The following is a 19924-nucleotide window of genomic DNA, read 5'->3' as shown; positions in this document are numbered from 1 at the left end:
GAGTTCGAAATATTATGGGCGCCCCCGAATTGGCAGCCCACAATGTCGTTCGCTCTGTCTTCAACTTGAAGACGCGCGAGTTCGGCTTGACCGCACGAGAGATACTGCATACCGCACCGCACTCGCCCTCATGCCGACAGTGGTCGGTCGGCCTGACCGTCCATTGCCCCAGCGCTACATCCTGTTGCGCATGCAGCATGAGGTGCGTCGCCCGTCTCCCACAGAAGTTCAAATCCAGAGTTGACAACCACACCATGCAGCCTTGCAGGCACCTGAAGGATTCTATTGCAGAAATAGCAGCGGGAGAGCTTACATCTCCCGTCGTCCAGAACGCTATCGTCGTTTTCATACAATCACTCGGGCATTACAACATCTACCATACATGTACACTACCATCCATCCTCATATCTCGTATCGTTCCTGGAGTTCGGGCCCCATATGCAAAGCTTACAGTACATCACATATATTTCACCCGCAAAACATCGCACGCTCTACCCAACCCGACTCGAGCTCACATAGCTCAGCGCACTCGAACTACGCACATGCGGGTCGCCGGGGCCCATCTGCACGCTCACGTTCTGCCTCGTATTCGCCCACGTCCCCGGGCTTTGCCCCGCGGCGGCAGCGCGCAAGTTCTCAGAGCTCGCGAGGTACGCGACGTCCTTGTACGAGTTCGGGTTGAAGTGCGAGTACCCCGAGTGTCGCGACTGCGCGCTGCCTACCGAGCTCGCGGACGGCACCCGCCGCAGCTCGGGCACCGCGCCTTTGAACGAGAGCGGCCGGGACGTTGTCGCGGGCGTCAGCCCCGCGTTGAGGCTCAGGCTGCGCTGGTGGCCGTTCCCGCCCGCGAGAGACAGGCGCGAGGTCGACGAGCGCGGGCTGAACGTCGCCCCGGGGAGCTGCATGTTCCCGGGCTTGGGGCTCCACCTCGAGCCGCCTGAGTAGATCGACGCGCCGGGCACGGGCGGGGGAACCATGCGAGGAGAGCTGGGCGCAGGAATGTACTTGGGTTCGCTCGGGCCTGGGATGGGCAGGGGCGCGTCGTTCGGGCGTGGGCTCCACCGCGAGCCGTCGGGGTAGATCTGGGTAGCCGGAGCGGGCGGCGGGATCATACGCATACGCGGGGAACTGGGCGGAGGGATATGCTGCGGCTGGGTGGGAGTGTAAGGCCTGCTAGGCGCCGCGACGTAGTCCGCCGAGGGATGCGTGGGTGGCTGTATGTTCGGGGTCCTCGAGCGGGAGCCTGGCGCGTCGTAACTCACGCTTCCAGAGGCACGACTGGATGCCCGGGTGAGTGCAGGGGCAGGTCCTCGCGCAGGTCTAGCCTTTGAACCTGAAGACGAATTTGACGGCATCATCGGAACGACAGGTCCCTCCTCAAGTTCTGGCTGCGAGTAGAAGCGGCGGTGTGACGCCCTCGGCGAGCTGTAGGCTGCAGAGGGGGGCATAGACTGGTTGTACGCCGCAGGGGGCATAGACTGGTTGTACACAACCGGAGGTGCGCCCATAGGCATGAAACCACTTGGCATCTGGGGCATAGACTGGAGAGTGCTCATTGAAGGCGCATCCCTCATCATAGGAGAGGTAGGCATTGGTATTGGGGGGATGACGAAATGTTGTTGCGGCGTGCGCGAACGTCGTACAGAACCATCTGGAGCCAGCTTGCCCGACTCGAGTGGATGTGCAGGTGATGTCTGGGACGCGGTTCCGGACTGTGTAGACAATGCAATGCGTCAAATATGGACTGAATCAAACTGTTCGTAGTGAAGACATACCGGAAGCTGAATGCTGATTTCGATTGAATCATCCGGAGAGGCACCTCTCCTGTCGTCGTCAAGTGGTAAGGGCGGCGGTACGAACGGGCGATTCAACGAGCCAGACCTAGACCTGTGATGCCGCGTTGCAGACCCAGTAGCTGAAGAGGGCGGTCTCTCATACGGCGACGGAAGCCTATCTTCCTCCGTCACGTCCGTCACGTATGGTTGTCGGTAGCGTGAACGCTGATCAGGAATAGGCGAAGCCCGATGTTCCTAATGAAGGAACAAGCATAATATGAAGCGCTGCATCAGATACAGAAACGTCATACGCACATGTTCGGGGGATGACTGCTTCTCAAGCCACTCCGCGACACTTGCATTCGAGTGCCGCACATTCTCTGGTGCCTCATCCTGAATGGGCGGCGGTTTCCTCCTCCGGGAGCTACCAGCAGCAGATACGTCATCTCGCCTCGAGTGCCGCGAACTGGGACGCCTTCCAGCATCGCTGCCCATGTAACCAGATTCTGGCCTCGATGATGGGACGGGAAAGGTGACAGGCTCGGGCATCGCGCCGCCTCTCGCGCGTGCATCGGATGAAGGCGGGCTGAATTCAGCCTCAGGGATAGCGCTGAGGATGGGCCCGCGCTCGCGAGTGCTCGGACGCGTGCGTGGTGCACTGACCAGGTCAAAGTCGGAAATCGTCATGTTCGTCGACGGAAGCGACTCCGTCATGGACCTAGGAGAGGCGGGCCTCCTGTAGGCATAGTCTCGGGATGTACTTTGCGACGGGCCTGAACGAGAGTCTGGTGGTCCCCGCGAAGGATCGTCGACTTGCCCTATAGCTGGAGGTGCACGGGCCAGTTCATGAGGAGGAGGCAACGAGATGTAGTTGTCACTGTCGACGGATGGTACATAGTTGTCCGGAGGGATGCTGTAGTCGGGATGGTGTGGCGCTGGCGACGCAGTTCGTATTGGGATCGGTCGAGGGAAGCCTTCCTCATCGATGTCCCTGCTCGGAGGTGGTGGCCAGGACTGAGGGCCAGATGACTGACGTCGATCAGGTAGGGGAATAGATGCCATGGTCGCTGGGGTCATGTTCTCCATGAACCGCGAACCTTGCGCGCCAGTGTTAGCGTAGTCTCCGTTCTGTCGCCGTCTTGAAGGGCCGGGATCATCGAGCGTATCGACGTCAGACGGTGGAATAGGAGGAGCACCAGTCGGAGGTGAGGGAAGGTTCAATACACCAGATGTATATTGCCCGGGGGGTGTAATGCGCCCAGTATCATCGCCATCGTCGTCGTATTCGCCCTGCATCGCGCGACCCGGAGGCACGCGGGCATCTATCCGAGATGGGGGAGTGACACCCACCTCTTCGTAGCCTCTCCGCAACCCCTCCTGGTAGCCCATGCGCCTTCCGTCCTCTCGTGCCAAAGTGACCAGCTGCTGTTCCCTCAACCGCCTTGCAGTAGAACGTGCTCTTGCCGCCACTGCCTCCGCATCGTCCCTCTGTGCCTCCAGATCCCTCATGAGGTCCTGACCTTTCAGCAGCTCTTTCTGCGCCACATCGAGTTGGTCTCTGTACAGCCGCAGCTCCTGGGACAAGCGGTCTGCCTCGCGCTGTGCAACGATCCGCGCGTCGTTCACTTGCTTGAACCGTGCAGCCATTTCGAGGGCTCGTTGTTCGGCTAGTTGTGCCCGTTGGTTTTCAGTTTGCAACCGTTCGAGCGCCACTTCGAGGGTCCGACGAGACTGCTTGGCCTCAGCGTCCTCGCTGACGAGCAGTTTGAGGAGCTCGCGGTATGTACTACTCCGGCGACGTTCGCGCTCTCGCCTGCTAGGCCGCCTGAGGCTATTACGATCCGCAATGCTCAGGCTGTCTCGGCTTTGGTCTATGGCAGACAACAATGCGGTTCTTGGAGAGTCGGAATGCACATTCCCGTCTTCGTCCGATTCTCTGCGTACGACGAAAGCGCCACCGTTGTCGCTACAGGAGATATATTCAGGCCATATGGTGCCACAGTGAACGCGAACGCATACCCGTCCAAGATCTCGTCCTCCTCGTCATGCATGGATCCAAACCGTGACATGTTGAGTAAAGAAGCGGTCTGTAAGATGAAGCAAGTGGTTGTGGTGGAGTAAGATAGCGGTGTGAAGTGAGATGTGCCGGTGTATATCGTCCTGGTGCCGGGGCGGGTGCGGTGTCTAAGACGCGTAGGAGGGTCTCCGATTTGTATACAAGGAGGGCGTCTAGCGATACCGTGGCCCGGAGTCACGTCATGAGCGCAAGGCAGTGAAAAAGCAAGAGCGTAACGGGCGAACGGCCACTGGACGCAGCGGCGAGCGAGGGACGCGAGCAAGGGGTTCAACGACCGCCACAAACGCGGACACCTGACGAGAAAGGCAACTCTTGTTTATTCAAGAATGCTTCCGCTCGTCCATCTCCTCCCGCGTCCCCTTTCCCTCGGTCATGCCGCCTGCCGGTCCTTCTTCACCCTACCCGACCTCTCGAAGCTCTCACCGTTCTCCCAGCCTGGCGGCTCGGAACCAGAGCCACAAACATATCATGAGCGCAAGATTCTGCCGTACGTCTCGCGTTTGCGCGCTTGTAGCAACTCTCAATTTCAGTGGTCTTGCAGCTACAAACCGAGCGAACTGTACAAAGTCGTGACAGATGTAGATTCGTACCCAAAGTTTCTGCCCTTCTGTGTTTCTGCGCGCGTCCTTGACCGCAGCGTGCCGACTTCGGCTGACAAGCCGCTCACCATGCGCGCCGAAATGACTGTCGGATTCCTCTCCTTCAAAGAGAGTTATGTGAGCGATGTGATCTGTCGTCCAAATCAGTCCGTGGAGGTACGTTCTTGCCCCGATTGCGACGCATCCTTCTCAAATTCAACTGGGCTAGATTGCGGCATCGACGTCGACCCCGCTATTCCGGACGCTGAACACAGTCTGGCGGTTCCAGCCCGCATCGCCCAATTCCCCACACCCCAGTGGCAGACTTCCACTCTCTGGACCATCACCGTCAGCAATTGCGTTACAAACCTCCCAGGAGACGGCTGACGATAACGGCCCGACGTTGATCACCCTCGATCTGGCGTTCTCCTTTGCAAACCCGATACATGCTGCGGTGTCTACGGCGTTCTTCGGCCAGGTCTCGAGGATGATGGTCAAGGCCTTTGAAGAGCGATGCCTTGACATATACGGCCCAGGAGAAAAGTAGGAAACGCAACGAAGCCATACGTCCACGGAATGTATACGCATATGACTCGCCCGTTCCATAGCAACGTAACACGAAGACAATGGATGGATACATGAATTCGGTAGGATTTAATCCCGCGTGAGATTCCGGGCCCTTAGTCAATTCATGGGTAGGGGCGATTGACGCGAAACAGCCTCTGCCTTAGTGCTCATGCAGTCAACTTGGTTCAACAACAACAGACATAAATTTCCACTACAACCGCATGAATGAGGGGTCCCTAGATCGTATCAGAAGCCATCGAGATCCAAGACTTCACACTAGGTAATCCTGTCTCATGACAGTGGCAGGGCGACCTAATGATGAACTGAGCAACTATCTGCATACTGCGACATGACTGTCACTTACCTCCACAGTATGGAGTTCACCCACGCCCATGCGAGTGTCCACTTCTTGCCTGGCTGAGCAAAGAGCTCGATTACAGGTATGCCCCTACGTATAATTGATCAGATGAGAGCAACGAGCGTCAACCAGCAGAAATCTCACTCGGGCGAGGCCGTCATGCAGCCATACAAGAAGCATGATGGAAGCCGCAGTAGACGTGGCTGACCTTGTACACCGGGAAGTGCGGGCAAGGACAGACCTGAGCAGGTGTAGTGAGCAGAGAACAACCGGAAGTGTTTACAGGAGATGCTCACCGAGAAATTAGCGAGAAGTGATAGAGTACTGAAGATCGAGTGTCGGGTGCCGGCATATATAGGTCCATGGCCCGAGGCTTACGACCCTGACTAGCTCCGCCGGACGCCGTACCCGCCTTCTGTCAGCATCGTTCTTTGCGGGGAGATAGGCTGAAAACCTCTCCTTGGAGCAGAAAGAAGGCGAGACGGCGCTCTCATTGACGACCGCCCTGAATGCGACCGCCTTCAACGCGGCACGAGGCTACCCTATTTCATGACAATGACCGCCACGGTTAACTGAGTGTGCGAGCAGCTCAGGCGAAGATAGAAGGTCTGGACATTCGGTGCGGACTCTGACTCGCACCTTAAACTGACACTACCTGACAGGGTGCGCGACGACCACATCATCAAGCCGCAAAGCCGGTAGGTTAGGCACCGGAAACCCTTACAGAAGTACGATCCTATCGATTAGTCGAGCGTGCAGATATTCATCTCTGTATAAGTACACACCACTCACCAGTCCCATAGGCCATGATACGATCACTATGCGCTGCGGCTGCGTCCCGCGTCAGTTACTCAGTACCACGCAATGGGTATGATCGCACAATGCCAAGGCCAACTGGAGGTGCGGGATGTCGTAACAAAAGTGGTCTAGTCGAGTTTGTCACGTCGCCAAATGAATCTTCGGTTCTATTGACACGCGCCTTCATAGCACCCACACACTGCACGGAACTCGCGCGCGTCTTCAGGCCATTTAAACAACACTCAGCTTCTACGACAGCCCAGACCCCACGCTAGTCGATGTTCTAACCAACGAAGAGGCAAATGGCGTCAACGAACACCGACTTCGATCATTGTGCGGTTCCGAGCAGCATGCCAGTCGAGTTGACCCATGGGGGATGCTAAGATTGTCTCGCGCGACCCTGCGCGATAGCGTTCTCGATAGGCGTGAGCCGCCCTAGAGTAGAAGGCGGAGACGAGGTGAGCGGAGATAGCAATTGAATAGAATGTGTCACTGACTGCACCCGGCAGCGAGACGCTCTCTAGGTTTGACTGAGCTCCCGGACGCAGACCCTAGCTACGATCTTCATTGATTGAGGGGAGGAACAGTCGCAACAGGTCTCAACAGCTGTATGTACAGCCCGCTAGAGGGAGTTGGCGGTGAGACGGAGTCACGGCCTTCCGTTAATGCAGAATCGGGACTTCGGCTCGGTCGTGGGCTTCTTAGATTGAAGGCGGCATGATGACAAGCGCAGCAAGATGGGCCTTCGCGAGGACGCATGCTAGGAAGATTTAGATGGGGACTTCGATGAGCAGCGTTTGCGTAATCACAACGACTGGATGAGGATCAAAGGTTCCGTCAAAGGTCTGGAGCCTGCTATGCAGAATGCAATTTTGAGCCGTTATGCACGCGGTGGCCAGTGCGCACCCACCTTCTGTGTCAAGGGCTACCTTTTGGTACTCTTCTCACAAGGATCCACAAAGAAGCGGCAAGCGGTCATGGAAATGATGAGCAACGTAACAATCAAATAAGACAACAGTCAATAGACGATAAATACGTGCGTCATAGACATGGCTACAGATCATCTTTTGATTACTTCGGCATGGTATCAACCTCTGACAAGCTTCCAACACACTCATCGACGGAGTCATCGGGGCACACGAGGGTCTCCTATTCAGGCGACGTACTCAGCGTTCTCAGGGCAATCACGAGCGATCTGCGGGTGGACGTCAGGGTCTACGATGAACGGGATGACATGCGTCAGATAGGCTCACATGTCCCTCCTGCTGGCATTTGTAGCAGGTCTTGTTCTTGTTTGGGTTGCCGACAGCAACCGGTGTGTCCACGGTCGTGCCGGGAGCAGCCAGGCAGTCCCTATCCATTAAGTCTGATAAGCTCAATTTGATTGATACAAGAACGATAAAGACGGACCTCGCCATATGGTTGGGACCCCCGCAACGGTAGCACTTCACAGGGGGGAGGGTAGATGTGTTCAGGGTGCGGCCTGGGGGAGGGGCGCGGGAAGCGAATCCCGCACCGCCTGCATTGGGGCACGCCCTCGCGATATGGCCGAAGCGTCCACAGTTCTGCCATGGGCAATGGGTATTACACACGTTTGTGTAGACGGGGGACGTACATAGCACTTCTGGCCTGAACCCTGCACTCGCAAGCTCGGACACTCCGCCTGGATATGGCCGACACCCCCACAAGAGTAGCATTGCTTCGCAGCGACAGAGCGGGGCTGGGGGCATGCAGACGACTCGTGTCCAGGCTGACGGCAATTGTAGCAGAGACGCTGCTCCGACGTACAATTCTCCGCTATGTGTCCGACTATACCGGAGCTTGTGTTAGACCCTGCAGGTCGGAGAGGATAGAAGTCACGCACGGTTCCCGCACTTGAAACAACCTTTCCTACTGAACTGGTACGCCATCCTGACCAATCGTCGACTCTTATCCTGGGGGCAGGGCAGTCAGCGACTGGTGCGGTTGCGCCGTTCGCACATATAGGTGCATTGTGCGATATAGCAGGACATACCTCGCTTCTTCCCTCGTCCAACGACTAAACCTCTCACTTACCTTCCCTCCTCCTGCGTAGGATAAGGACTGACGAGCAAGATGGGTGATCGAAATCAAGTGGGATTCTACGGTGCAAGAACGATCATCTGCGGTGTCCTTCAAGCCGGCCCTAAATTGCCGCTTACTGAGCACACTCTCGATAAGTATCTCCCGTTACTATGTTACTATGCCACTATAGTGGTTACTATGATGTCTGGCTGCAGTGACGCGCACGGCGCACCAGGATTTCCAGTGCTACCAGCGACCACTGCCTTCGCAGACTAGACTGCTTGCTGCATGTACTACGCGCGAGCCGCGTGCTTCTGATACCTTTCACGACCCTATCCACGCGTGGGTCATGAGACCCCTCCAAGAGCAACACTGGCCCTTCACATCGATAGTCGGTTTCGTATATGGGCGAAAACCCACGAATGAAGCTCCGTAATGATTGCGTTAGGACACTGACCCGGCGGTTGTAAAAACCCGGTCAACGGTCAGGCCGGTAAGGACCTTTTCCTCAATTGCAAGGAGTGCCTGTAGCTCGTCGATGGAATCGTTGTTCCCGGACACAGATATCCTCAGATATCAACGGAACTTCCTTTGCTAGCCTCTGCTGCAGACGCCTCGTGCTGCTGTCCGCTCGGAGGCTGTCAGGCAGCGCAAGTCAGCGGCGCACCGCAGACAGGCTTGGGGCGAGGAGGACGGGCTGATGATATCGTGATCTGGATCTCCGCGCGCGCACTAGGCACTCGAGGACGTATTTAAGGTGCGGCGCGGTAGCCTCGTTTCGTTGCGATTACCGCCACACACCCCAGGTCAAGAAGGGGGATGGCAAGGTGAGCTCCTCCTCCCTTGGCCAAATTACGCCCCTCTAGAGCCACTGACTCACGGTCGTCGGACTAGGAGCGCATAGCGTCCGGCCTATAGGATCTCCCAGCGTGCAGCCCAACCTCGCCCACCTGCATCCATCACGCTTCTTGTTGGGGGGGAGATTGGTTTCGCTCGAGGTGCGCGCAGCTATCGTGCGTATGCTGCGTCGAGACTGACCGTGAAGCCTAGGCGAGCTGCACGGCCGGGCTGTTGCGAAATCGTCAGACATCCTAACAAGACGTGTAGTAACAAGCGCGCGACGCGGGGCTCTATGCATGGCAGGCCTGATATGTCGCATTCTATACGGTCGCTCCGGTGGTGAGTGTGATTCAATCTCTTGGGATGCCGTTACCCATGCTTCTCTTGATGGATTCTGTAGGTGGTTCTTCCGCCGTTCTTCCACATGTAGTCTATGTTTGATATGCGACATATGTTGATTCCCCTGCCTATGGTGAATCGTGGACAGTCCTCAGTACACAATCTCGACTCGTGAGCGAGCAAGGAGCCTCTCGCAGCTCTGAGCATTACGTTCCTCGACCTCTACTGAACTTCGATGTGGCATGACAGGTGACGCTTACGCAGTCCCCAGCCGATCTGTCGGAACGCTAGGTCCATTGCTACGATATCGACGTTCGTGTCCTCGCTATTCGCTCCAGTTCTTAGAAGGTCCATCGGTGATGGCATTTGGGTTTGAGCAGACGAAGTCTATGTTGGCCTCTGTTCAGCAAATCACTGCAACGAAATGAATGCTGCACAGATGTGGGTACTATGCATGCACACATCTGGCTCGGTGTGTTGATACATACTAGGTGTGCTTGAGCGGCATATGCAGCGCCCTTCTCAAACAGACATGGGCGACCCACTGTCCTCCGTCGCCATTTCTGCTTTCCATCTTGATTGTGCTGAGCGTGTCGATGGCGCCGACTGCTCTGAAAATTCGCTCTTGGTAAGTGTGACCCGTTGGCTCATTCATGCACCCGCCTGGGGCGTCCCGTCCAGACCTCCGCGTCGTACTATGCGCTATATCCCAATGAAATAGTCACTGTGATGTCAGTGGTATGCCTGGGACGATCACCGATTTGAATCTCTACGCCCGATCCAGGATCCTTACGTATCGCCATTCGATGGAACAACTTGCCACGCATAAGCATTGCATAAGCAGAAAGGTTTGAACCCAAGTTTAGCTCACGCTTGTGAACTCACGCTGTTGATTCGATCCTCAAACTATCGAGACCCATGGTACACTCCTCTGTATCGGGCCGGGCTCTCGGCCGGACACAGTATTACTTACTACTGATATAAGTCGAGTCTTGACAGCGGAGGCCACATCCATTTTCTACAGTAGATACACCAATATGTAGCTCAGAAGGGGGGGGATACAGTAACATACCTTTTGTGGGAAATGACCCAGGGGTTGTCGAGCAATGCACCGGGTGGCCGACTGGGGACCGCGGGTATCAAATATTAGATGTTCAAGCGCCCAGACAGGCTGATGGTCACCCGAATTGCGTGATAGCACACTAGATGGCGTCGGGCGATCCTACCTACCTTCGTCGAGGACGTTGCGACATCCCCATATTCTCTTTGACGGTCTACTTTGAGCGAGTGGCTCGCCCCGTGCTGCGTCGGAAGTCTGCACATGCTATTGCCACGCATATATTTGACCGTGATCTCGATGCCGTGCCGTTAGTCATGCACTCGTTGCCCGGACTTGGAGTCATAGATACGCTGCCGCACCCCGCAGAGCCGCACCCCGCTTGTCCTCCTCCCCACGACCAGCGACAACGTCCAAGATGGCCTCGGAGAAGCGTCAGAAGGCGATTGATCTCTCTCACCACCTCTCTGACATCTCGCGGGCGAGGGAGACGTCACCGTTGAAGGGCCTCGGGAAGTACTTCGGTCGGCCTGGCCTGATAAGCCTCGCTGGAGGTACGTCCCGAGCTCATCTCCCTGGGTTGCGTGATTTTGAGTTCGCCCAGGCCTACCGAGCGAGGCGTATTTCCCTTTCAGCGGGATAAGCGGTGACGGTAAGTTGTCATAGAACCCCGTCAAGTGACATCGATCCTTGAGCTTCGTCCACATAGCGCTCGTCGCGGATTCGTTCTCCTTGAAGCCGACTGAGCAGGAATCCTCTTTGTCCTGGATCTGGAAGTTGTTCAGCAGGACGAACAAGGAGAAGACAAACACGATCACCATCCCGAAGTATGTCGAGCACCCGGCCGAAGATGTTAATCTCGCTGTCGCCCTGCAGTATGGGATGGCCACAGGGCTTCCACAGCTCCAGAAGTTCATCAAGGAGTTCGTAGAGAAGATTTACCAGCCCGCATATGAGGATTGCACCGTCATGGTACACACTGGGAACACCGATGGGTGAGTGAGTAACCATATAGATTGCGGAGGGGCGCTCAGACAACCTAGGTGGTCACGGTGCATGCAGACCCTCATGAACCCGGGCGAAGCCTTCTTGACGGAGGAGTGGACATACCCATCGGCCGTAGCATCGAGTAAGCCGTATGGCATGCATGCTGTTCCAGTCGCCATGGACAAGGATGGCATGAACCCTGCTGCGCTGCGCAAGGTTCTCGCTGAGTGGGACACCACGACTCAGGGCAAGCGGTATGTCCCACTACCGTCACAACAGAAGCTCTGGACTGAGTTCGCGCAGCCCTCATGTTCTGTACACCGTACCCGTCGGCCAGAACCCCGTCGGCTCCGTCAGTACCTCCGTTACGTGCGTTGTATGTCGTCATCTAACTGGTTGATAGACCATGGGTGCTACTCGCAAGAAGGCTATCTATGATGTCTGCGTCGAATTTGGTAAACCCCACTGCACCCTCAGGGAACTTCGAAAGCTTTAATCACCTCGTTCTCAGACATCATCATCGTAGAGGACGATCCGTATTTCTTCTTGCAGCAGGGCGAGTATGTCCCTAAGGCAAGCCGCGCAGATACCGCGGACGCCTCGTCCGAGGACGCTTGGCTTGCTGGACTCGCACCGAGTTTCCTGAGGTTCGACTATCAGGGACGTGTGGTGCGCCTGGACACCTTCTCCAAGGTACTTACACATACAAGCGCCTATAGTGCGTATACTTACGCAGCTGTATATCAGTACATCGCTCCAGGATCGCGACTCGGTTGGCACACTTGCAACCCGCTGTTTGCGGAGAGGCTCGAGAGGCAGGGCGAGACCTCCGCACAAGCACCGTGCGGCTTTGGTCAGGTATGCACCACACGTACCACTGTGTAGCGCTAAACTCACTCGTCTCCATTCGTGTAGTCGTTGATAACCACGCTCTTGAACCACTGGCAGATGGATGGCTACACGCGCTGGCTGCACGGGCTGGCCATTCAATACAAGGCCCGCCGTGACTGGTTCATCGACTGCCTCGCGGAGGAGCTCCACATCGAGGCAGCCACCTCGAGCACGGTCAGCTTCTGGAAGGACTGCGTCGTGTATGACGCGTATCCGAAGCGCAGCACCGGGTGGTTGATGTCGGAGAAGGGTTCGGTCGATACGAAGATGTTGAGCTTCGTCCCGCCGACCTCTGGGATGTTCGTCTGGGTGCGTGACCGCCGTCGTGTTTCCCTTCGCTTTTGCGCAGTACTGAGAAGTCATCCGTGACGTAGATTAAGGTTCACTTTGACAACCTCCCTGCGTATAGGAGGATTGGTGAAGGCGACGAGAGCCCTGAGATTCAACTCTGGACCAAGATCGCAGACGCGGGTGTTCTCATCTCCCCTGGATGGTTCTTCGCTGCGGACGTCGAGAACCCACCCACGGACGAGATGGAGGGCCACTTCCGTATTAGCTTCAGCAACGCCGACGTATGTCCACATACCTCTTGTGTTGTCGCTGCCTTACTCACCGCCCAACTCCCATGCAGTTCGACACGTTGAAGAAGGCCGCGCAGATTATCGCTAGGGAGACGGACAAGTTCTTCAAGGCGTAGATTGATGAAATGTAGACACTGTTTGGTTTAGACCTGCTGTACATTGCTATGTTATATGTACTGTGTCTTGGTGGAAGGTTTCTCTCAGAGACATGTTCGAGACAAAAGCGAGGTCGTATGGCGGCCCGTTTGTGGAAATAATCGGATCGCACGAAATGTAATAGTACCTACGAAAAGTATAATAAATGCACGAAATGTGTATTCACGAAATATTTGGAACCACTCACGAAAAGTTTGGATGATCACGAAACTCGGAAGGGTACACGAAATGTATGCTCACGAAAGTCGGCCTGCACGAAATGCGCGCGCAGTGTGACGCGAGTGTGATCGAGTGACCGTTTGTCACCGAGTGTGACATGTGAGTGCGTGGCCTTAGCCCGCCTCCGGCACTCAGCTTCGAATTTTAGCGGCCAAGATTTTCTAGGTACATTCAGAACACATAAAACACGCGTTTTGCGCACGGAAACATCCTGGGGAAGTCGCTCTTCCGCCACGAGTTGAATAAAGACATCGCACTCGCGCGCCACCGTGCCACCGCGCCACCGCGCCGCCGCGCCGGCGCTTGTGGCTGTGGCTGCGCGCGTACCACTGCGCGCAGTCACATTGACTGCTGTAGTCCAAGTCAGTAGATCCCCTAGGCAGCTAGGTTCTAGCTTTATCTTACGTTCTTGGCCCCTTGGCCCTCGCACATCCATGTATCTAGTGACTAATGAAAGAAATATAGCCGGTGCCACATGTCATGAAGTTGCGAAACTTCAAACAAGTTGATCTTTGTGTCTTCTACCTGCTATGTTCGGTCAACAGACTCGCCGTGTAATATATCGCACTTCTAAAGCATGTGGACCACTCATGATCTTGGCTTTGCTCTAATTGGCCATCTTCCGGAAACACAGTTCGATTCGTGTGTAATATGTTGCGTACTAGTAAATGCATATGTCTCGAGGTGATTTCAAGTTCACTGCTTTGTCTTGATGATTCGAGTCACTGGGAGCATTTCCGCTTTTCACAATCACCTGCGTTTTTTTGATTCCATTCCACAGGTCAAGCTTAAAGCCGTATAAAAGCTGGCTTTTCCTACCGGAAGTTCTTTAGTACTAGTAGTCAATACATTGCATTTGCCACTCCGAGTATGCTACTATTGTACAAGACAGAAGCGCATAATACACCCGCCAGCTTCAAGATGCTCTGAGGTGGCGACAAGTGATGGCCTGCAGTCCATCTGCAGGACCGCGAGCAACAGCAGTCCGTCAGCGCAAACACCTTGTCGACGTCCGGCTTCAGGCCCGTCGTGTTGACCAGCCGCAGGCGCGCACAAGGTCCTCGAACCTGCCGCTCCTCTCCACCAATGAGGCTCTCCCTACCCGAGTCTCGCCGCCGTCTAGATTGACCGCTTGCGCGTATCAGCTGTGCAGCCCGCATATGCTCGCGGTGTGTCTACATACCATTCAGCATAAGACAGAGTCCGCCATCATGAGATTACACAAACACACGGACTCACCAGTCATACTGCAAACAGTGCAAAGGTCCCAGCCGCATACTAGACGGCGGTGCAGCGCAATTGCGGTGCTGCTTTCACAAAATGGCTTTGCCCCGGTCAACGCAACCACGTCGAGCTGCAACTAGACAACTCATCGTACAGTACATGTACTTTACATCCTACTCTCAGAATTGACACCCTCACTGCTTGACCACATCCCTCATTGCGGGCCGCAGAGGCAGCCCTGCCACCTAATACACCATATCGATCAACTTCATCTACAGTCACCACAATCGTCAGTACCCCATCGTCCGCAGAAACACAGGCTAGAAAATGCGCACCTGGTCGATTGAGCTCTGGTTCGTGACAGTGCGCAGACTCGCGCCCGCGGAGCCTGTCGACGAAGACCTCGAGCTGCCAGCAGTACGTGCTCCAGTACTCCTCCGAGCACCGTGCGCGCCCGTCTTCCCGGAGTACTTGTAGTGCTTCTCGTACTGCGTCTCGCCCGTCGCCTTGTCCTTTGTCGCAATGTAGTGGTACAGCTGTTAGTGCCATAGCCGTCAGCGCCGGGACCCGGGACCCTCTCTCAGACGAGCGGGGCACGTACGTGGTGGGGCATCGTGAAGTTATAGAGCGTCACGACTGCACGCTCCGTCTCGACATCGATCGTAGGGAGCTCCCACACGCGCGGAACGAGCCCGGCGACGTTCGCGCGGCGCATGTCCGCATACACTGTCGCCTCGACATTGTACTCACCCTCTGCGCTCTCCGCGGAGCCCTCACGGTACACGAGCGTCGTGTCCATCGCCTCGTCGACACGCTCATCCCATGGCGACGGCCGCGTGTGCGCAGACTTGACGCACAAGGAGGCACCCGCGTCGAGCGCGAAGCGCGTGCTCAAGAGGACGTACGTCACGTCCATCAGCGCGCCGCCCGCGAGGTCGAACTGCCAGCGGATGTCCGACGCGGAGATCGAGCAGACGGGCGAGGTCATGATCGCGTGTGTCCGCAGGACCTTGCCGTGCTGCGGGCCGGTGAGCATAAGGGAGAGCAAAGGGAGGGCAGACACACTTTTGACACGACGTCCTTGAACGCGTGTGCGGCGGGGTGGCACTGCCAGTGGAACGCCTCCATTACGTGCGCTGCGCGGTCTCGATGACGCGCCGCGCCTCCGCATCGTTAGCGGTGAAGGCCTTCTCGAGGAGGACGTGCTTGCACTTCTCGAGCGCCTTGATCGCCCACTTGCCGTGCTGCCCGTTCGGGAGCGAGATGTAGACGAAGTCGACGAGCGGGCTGTAGCAGCTCGTCGTACGACCCGAAGGCGTGTGCGATGTTAGCCTTGAAAGGCTTGAAGCCCACAGACATGTGTAAGTAATTACTGAATACAACTACAAGCAAGTACTTACCTTGTACCAGCAATAAAACACGTTCAGACAAGGACGCGAGCAGACTGAGACCGACGCGACGCGTTCAACATCGAACACGGTCACATGAGGGCTCGGGCAGTTCTTCGTTCCACAAGCGCCGGCGCGGTGGCGCGGTGGCGCGCGAGTGCGATGTCTTTATTCAACTCGTGGCGGAAGAGCGACTTCCCCAAGATGTTTCCGTGCGCAAAACGCGTGTTTTATGTGTTCTGAATGTACCTAGAAAATATTGGCCGCTACAATTCGAAGCTGAGTGCCGGAGGTGGGCTAAGGCCACACACTCACGTGTCACACTCGGTGACAAACGGTCACTCGATCACACTCGCGTCACACTGCGCGCGCACTGATTCATGCAAGCCGACTTTCGTGAGCATACATTTCGTGTACCCTTCCGAGTTTCGTGATCATCCAAACTTTTCGTGAGTGGTTCCAAACTTTTCGTGAATGCACATTTCGTGCATTTATTATACTTTTTGTAGGTACTATTACATTTCGTGCGATCCGATTATTTCCACAAACGGGCCGCCATAAGGTCGGACGTCATATCAGACTCTTCGACACCCGCGAAATCCACTGACATGCCATCAAGCTTCAATATTTGATGCCTGTTGGTCCAAGTGTGATCCCGAGGCTGTGCTGTTCCATCGCCAGTTCGTCGGCTCGATATAAGCTCACAACTTAGCGCTGCCAGTGCGTGGGTAGTAGAAGCTCTAGATCTTTCCGGGAGCGCGAAGTGAAAAATTGCCAGACCTCACTTCCGTTGGTGTACGACGCCTAGCTGCGGAGTTCGCTAACGCTAGGAATGACTTCGTTCCCGTACATCAGTATGATTGGCCCAGCCTGAGCCTTGTCCGATTTTCGTTGTATGGGAATTGAGCAAGCAAATCGTCTCTCAGTTGACACCAACATGGCAGCGAGTCAACTTCACTTCTCACACAGGCACTGCAGAGCCGTCGCTCGAGCATCATGCACAATAACGCCTGATGGTCGGTGGGCGAATCGGTCTGTGCATTCTAGACGAGCTGAACACAGATGCTGAGGCAGACCGGGCAGACAGTGATTTGAAGTTATTTGGCATCGCCCTTCACGACCAGTAGTATTCGAGCATCTCTAAGCCGTCTATACAATACAAGACTACGTTTGACTCAGTATTAGTAGTACTCAAAGTCGTACGCCCGCTTGCCGACCTTCTTCTTGGGAGGAGGAGGCGGAGGAGCAGCGGACCTGCACAGGTGAGCGAACTGCTGTTCCATAACGGCTTGAAGCGACGACAGGTTGGGCTAAGAGGAGCGGGTAAGTACAAGCCCCCAGCGCCGCAACAGCAGGAAAACTTACAGTGGAGCCGACGGCGACCTTCTTTGCCTTGCCCCAGTCGATGAGGTGTGCCTCGGTGAGGTGGTCGTCGAACAGGATGTTGTGCACGTGAGGGTCGTCGTGCAACCAGCCCTTGCTGTGCGCAATCTCGCCGATCTTCTTGATTCCGACCTTGACTGCCTCGGCGACATGCTCCTTGCACTTGGCAGCGTTGGCCTTGTCCGCCGCGAATTTTGTCGTCTTGTCGAGCTCCTTTCCAGGTGACTTCTTGATGATGAGCCAACTGACGCCCTCGTCTTTGCCGCTCGTTATGGCCTCACCAACCTGCAAGGAATCGCATCAGCAAACGCATCGAGCTCAGCAATGAACATGAACGCACAGCTTTGGTGGCCTCGATTTCTTGTTCCGTCACTTTCTTCTTGGCGAAAGCACCCGCATGAGGTCCCGATTCGACCTGGAAGACTTCGGAGCTTTCGCCTTGCTCGCCGGCTGGCAACTTCTTCAGCTTGAACTCCTCAGTCCCGAGTTTGATCGTTGCGTCCGACGTGGCTGCAATCAAGCGTAAGCGGGAAAAATCATAATGCGTACTTGCAAGGAGACTTACTGCGCTCGTACAGCGTGAGTAGGGCATGCGCGAGCTCGCGAGCAACAGGGTTTGGTGCAGAGCGAGCGATGATCTCGCGAGCCTAAGAGCAACATGGTGTGAGCGATATGCGTACAGTATACGTGGAGAAACTTACCCTATAGAATTCTGAGACAGGTGCACTGCTGACAAGCAGCGCAAGGCAAGAGAAGATGACTGGAAGGATAACGAAACGCATGACGAAAGAAGAAGTCGAGTCGTAAGTCGTAAACGGGGATGAGAGAAGGTCGTTACTCGAGTACTAAGGAAGGGCGAGGAGAATGGACCAGCCAGCTCGGATTGTTCGCCATCTCAGCTCGCTCTTTTATAGCAGTCAGCGGGGCTGGAGGTTCGGGTATGTTTCATCCACGCGCCGAGGACCGCGGGGTGGGAATGAGGAGGCGTCCTGGCAAAGTTCTCAGCCAGCTTCGATGAACAGTGGCCGCCGCCTGAAACCCGGTTTAGGCGGCGTAACTGCCGACTCGGATGCGGCTAGGCACTATTGGCATAATCGATTCCGCTCGAACACACAAGCTCGGCGCTCACGCGTTCACGCGAGCCCCAGGCGATTTGGCAAGTCTCCCCTTTTGACGTGCCTCTAGATTGGATATGGCAAGTGCCCTAGTACTAGTGAGAAGACATTGCAGGCAGGAGATCCAGAACTGCTACGCACACTGCTGCACACTCCTCAGGCGAGGGGCGCGGATCTGCTTCCGGTTCCGGGGTCAGTAGCTGGTAGCTCCGAGGTCATCGCTCATCTGCAAGAGGACGGATCTTGGACCGGATCGGAAGGTACAGCTTAGGCACAGCATCTGGCATTAGCGGGATGTACATGGAGCCGGTCAAGACGCCGACGCCCACCAACGGTCGAAGGAACTGATGTTGATCGCTCTTAAAAGATCCGCAGAGCAGTTCACAACATTTTTGCCTCCGGCCTCGACGAATGTAAGACGGATGCGGCCTTGAGCTATGTTGAGTCGGTAAACATTCAATCATCCGTTAGCCTGCGTGCGCGCTCGTACGCAAGTGACGCGGCCGATTCTACATCTTTCTAAGTACCTGTGGTGCAACTGCGTCAGCCAATCCCCTATGAGTGACTATGAGCGCGGGTATACGTATCGGTGGACTCACCGTGCATCAATCCATCTGCAAGCAGACAGCACTCTGAACTTCTAACGCGTTTCGCCTGGCTTCGCACCGGGACCCCCTTGATGCACTTGTGGGCATACCCTAAGTCCTGGCTCGGGGAGGAGTCGGCGATTGATAGATCAAGGCGGGAATTGCGCGGGAATGACATTATATCTTCAAGAACATACGGGAGCATCGAGGTGCATAGCATGTCGGGGACATTGATCGAGTTGCTTGTGTCGATTGTGGACGTGGACCGGCAAGATTACTTCAGGCAAGTTTAGGCCTGAGCGCTGCATACTACTAAGTAATTCAAACGGCGCGTAAGCGAGCCCCCCAATGGCGAAGGCTTTTGAGCGTTTCGAAAACGGATTTGAACGTTGTAACGGTCGATCGGTGGCTGTGCAAGTGGCAACGGGTACATTACTTATGTTTGCATTAGATCGTTACACAGCGATCACAAGCCATTGAAGCCGTGGGAATAGCGGCGAATAGCGGGCAGTCCTGACGCCAATTTGCTTGCCCTCATCTTCATCGACCCGCCCTAAACGACCGCGTCGCGCCGTATCATGTCCAACGCGTCTGCCCCACTTCCCGCCGATCTTCACCACGCTCTCGAGCAGGCTATTGGCAATGCGAATAATGCTGTGGACATCTCCAGGAAGAAGAAATCCAAGCGTGTGCGGGACGACGACAACGTGGCCGACGTCTCTGGCGCGGAAACGCCCTTGAAGAAGAAAAAGAAAGGCAGAGGACATGAACACCAAGATGCATCGCCGGGTGAGGAGCAAGTGACCGTCGCTCAAGTTGATCCCGCTTTGTCTGCGGCGGAAGCAGGTGATGCAGACGTATCTGAAGAACCGGGTAAGAAGAAGAAAAAGAAGAGCAAGAAAGGAAAGGAGAAGGAGACGTCGGAGGTGTCGTCTCGGGATGTTTCTGAGTCGCAGCCAGA

The 19924-nt window shown here is 55.8% G+C and overlaps 6 protein-coding genes across 6 annotated transcripts; 2 read left to right on the top strand and 4 right to left on the bottom strand.

Annotated features, from left to right (window-relative positions):
• Positions 1 to 491: 491 nt before the first annotated feature.
• C8Q71DRAFT_859930 (uncharacterized protein) lies at positions 492 to 3844 on the bottom strand (the record flags this gene model as incomplete). Its single annotated transcript, XM_047927725.1, has 4 exons — positions 492 to 1712; positions 1776 to 2030; positions 2091 to 3741; positions 3795 to 3844. The coding sequence occupies 4 exons, from the start codon at positions 3842 to 3844 to the stop codon at positions 492 to 494; spliced, it is 3177 nt and encodes a 1058-aa protein (XP_047776371.1).
• Positions 3845 to 4165: 321 nt separating this feature from the next.
• C8Q71DRAFT_771943 (dehydrase and lipid transport-domain-containing protein) lies at positions 4166 to 5088 on the top strand. The gene is made up of 3 exons (XM_047924376.1): positions 4166 to 4339; positions 4394 to 4607; positions 4660 to 5088. The coding sequence occupies exons 1-3, from the start codon at positions 4179 to 4181 to the stop codon at positions 4975 to 4977; spliced, it is 693 nt and encodes a 230-aa protein (XP_047776370.1). The 5' UTR covers positions 4166 to 4178; the 3' UTR covers positions 4978 to 5088.
• Positions 5089 to 7137: 2049 nt separating this feature from the next.
• Positions 7138 to 8238, bottom strand: C8Q71DRAFT_771935 (uncharacterized protein). The gene is made up of 4 exons (XM_047924375.1): positions 8168 to 8238; positions 8018 to 8087; positions 7564 to 7962; positions 7138 to 7506 (listed from the first exon to the last, which is right to left on the bottom strand). Exons 2-3 carry the CDS (start codon positions 8061 to 8063, stop codon positions 7625 to 7627), a joined length of 384 nt encoding a protein of 127 aa, XP_047776369.1. The 5' UTR covers positions 8064 to 8087; positions 8168 to 8238; the 3' UTR covers positions 7138 to 7506; positions 7564 to 7624.
• Positions 8239 to 10367: 2129 nt separating this feature from the next.
• On the top strand, positions 10368 to 13255 carry C8Q71DRAFT_771921 (PLP-dependent transferase). The gene is made up of 11 exons (XM_047924374.1): positions 10368 to 10986; positions 11037 to 11084; positions 11142 to 11427; positions 11476 to 11673; positions 11723 to 11771; positions 11823 to 11874; positions 11931 to 12112; positions 12167 to 12277; positions 12335 to 12619; positions 12685 to 12882; positions 12942 to 13255. Exons 1-11 carry the CDS (start codon positions 10851 to 10853, stop codon positions 13005 to 13007), a joined length of 1611 nt encoding a protein of 536 aa, XP_047776368.1. The 5' UTR covers positions 10368 to 10850; the 3' UTR covers positions 13008 to 13255.
• Positions 13256 to 14684: 1429 nt separating this feature from the next.
• Positions 14685 to 15849, bottom strand: C8Q71DRAFT_849603 (NAD binding Rossmann fold oxidoreductase; the record flags this gene model as incomplete). Its single annotated transcript, XM_047926709.1, is given in 5 exon segments — positions 14685 to 14735; positions 14826 to 15026; positions 15092 to 15554; positions 15622 to 15777; positions 15797 to 15849. The coding sequence occupies 5 exon segments, from the start codon at positions 15847 to 15849 to the stop codon at positions 14685 to 14687; spliced, it is 924 nt and encodes a 307-aa protein (XP_047776367.1).
• A 1119-nt stretch (positions 15850 to 16968) lies between these two features.
• C8Q71DRAFT_771905 (uncharacterized protein) lies at positions 16969 to 18136 on the bottom strand. Its single transcript, XM_047924373.1, has 5 exons — positions 17963 to 18136; positions 17827 to 17908; positions 17602 to 17771; positions 17244 to 17546; positions 16969 to 17188 (listed from the first exon to the last, which is right to left on the bottom strand). Exons 1-5 carry the CDS (start codon positions 18041 to 18043, stop codon positions 17060 to 17062), a joined length of 765 nt encoding a protein of 254 aa, XP_047776366.1. The 5' UTR covers positions 18044 to 18136; the 3' UTR covers positions 16969 to 17059.
• Between the last annotated feature and the right edge of the window lie 1788 nt (positions 18137 to 19924).

Source organism: Rhodofomes roseus, assembly GCF_022264815.1.
Source record: "Rhodofomes roseus strain CIRM-BRFM 1785 chromosome Unknown C8Q71scaffold_17, whole genome shotgun sequence".
NCBI classification, from domain to species: Eukaryota; Fungi; Basidiomycota; class Agaricomycetes; order Polyporales; family Fomitopsidaceae; genus Rhodofomes; species Rhodofomes roseus.
The sequence above is the reverse complement of the archived record's forward strand: the minus strand, read 5'-3'. Positions and strand labels throughout refer to the sequence as shown.

Coding starts and splice junctions, on each gene's coding strand:
- C8Q71DRAFT_771943 (XM_047924376.1), top strand. CDS start 4,179: ATGCTTCCGCTCGTCCATCTCCTCCCGCGTCCCCTTTCCCTCGGTCAT. Junction 4,340..4,393: donor CATGAGCGCAAGATTCTGCC/GTACGTCTCGCG, acceptor GTGGTCTTGCAG/CTACAAACCGAGCGAACTGT. Junction 4,608..4,659: donor GTCCAAATCAGTCCGTGGAG/GTACGTTCTTGC, acceptor CAACTGGGCTAG/ATTGCGGCATCGACGTCGAC.
- C8Q71DRAFT_771935 (XM_047924375.1), bottom strand. CDS start 8,063: ATGGCGTACCAGTTCAGTAGGAAAGGTTGTTTCAAGTGCGGGAACC. Junction 7,963..8,017: donor TTGTTTCAAGTGCGGGAACC/GTGCGTGACTTC, acceptor GCTCCGGTATAG/TCGGACACATAGCGGAGAAT.
- C8Q71DRAFT_771921 (XM_047924374.1), top strand. CDS start 10,851: ATGGCCTCGGAGAAGCGTCAGAAGGCGATTGATCTCTCTCACCACCTC. Junction 11,772..11,822: donor GCCAGAACCCCGTCGGCTCC/GTCAGTACCTCC, acceptor ACTGGTTGATAG/ACCATGGGTGCTACTCGCAA. Junction 12,620..12,684: donor CCTCTGGGATGTTCGTCTGG/GTGCGTGACCGC, acceptor TCCGTGACGTAG/ATTAAGGTTCACTTTGACAA.
- C8Q71DRAFT_771905 (XM_047924373.1), bottom strand. CDS start 18,043: ATGCGTTTCGTTATCCTTCCAGTCATCTTCTCTTGCCTTGCGCTGCTT. Junction 17,909..17,962: donor CTGTCTCAGAATTCTATAGG/GTAAGTTTCTCC, acceptor TGTTGCTCTTAG/GCTCGCGAGATCATCGCTCG. Junction 17,189..17,243: donor AGGTCGCCGTCGGCTCCACT/GTAAGTTTTCCT, acceptor CGCTCCTCTTAG/CCCAACCTGTCGTCGCTTCA.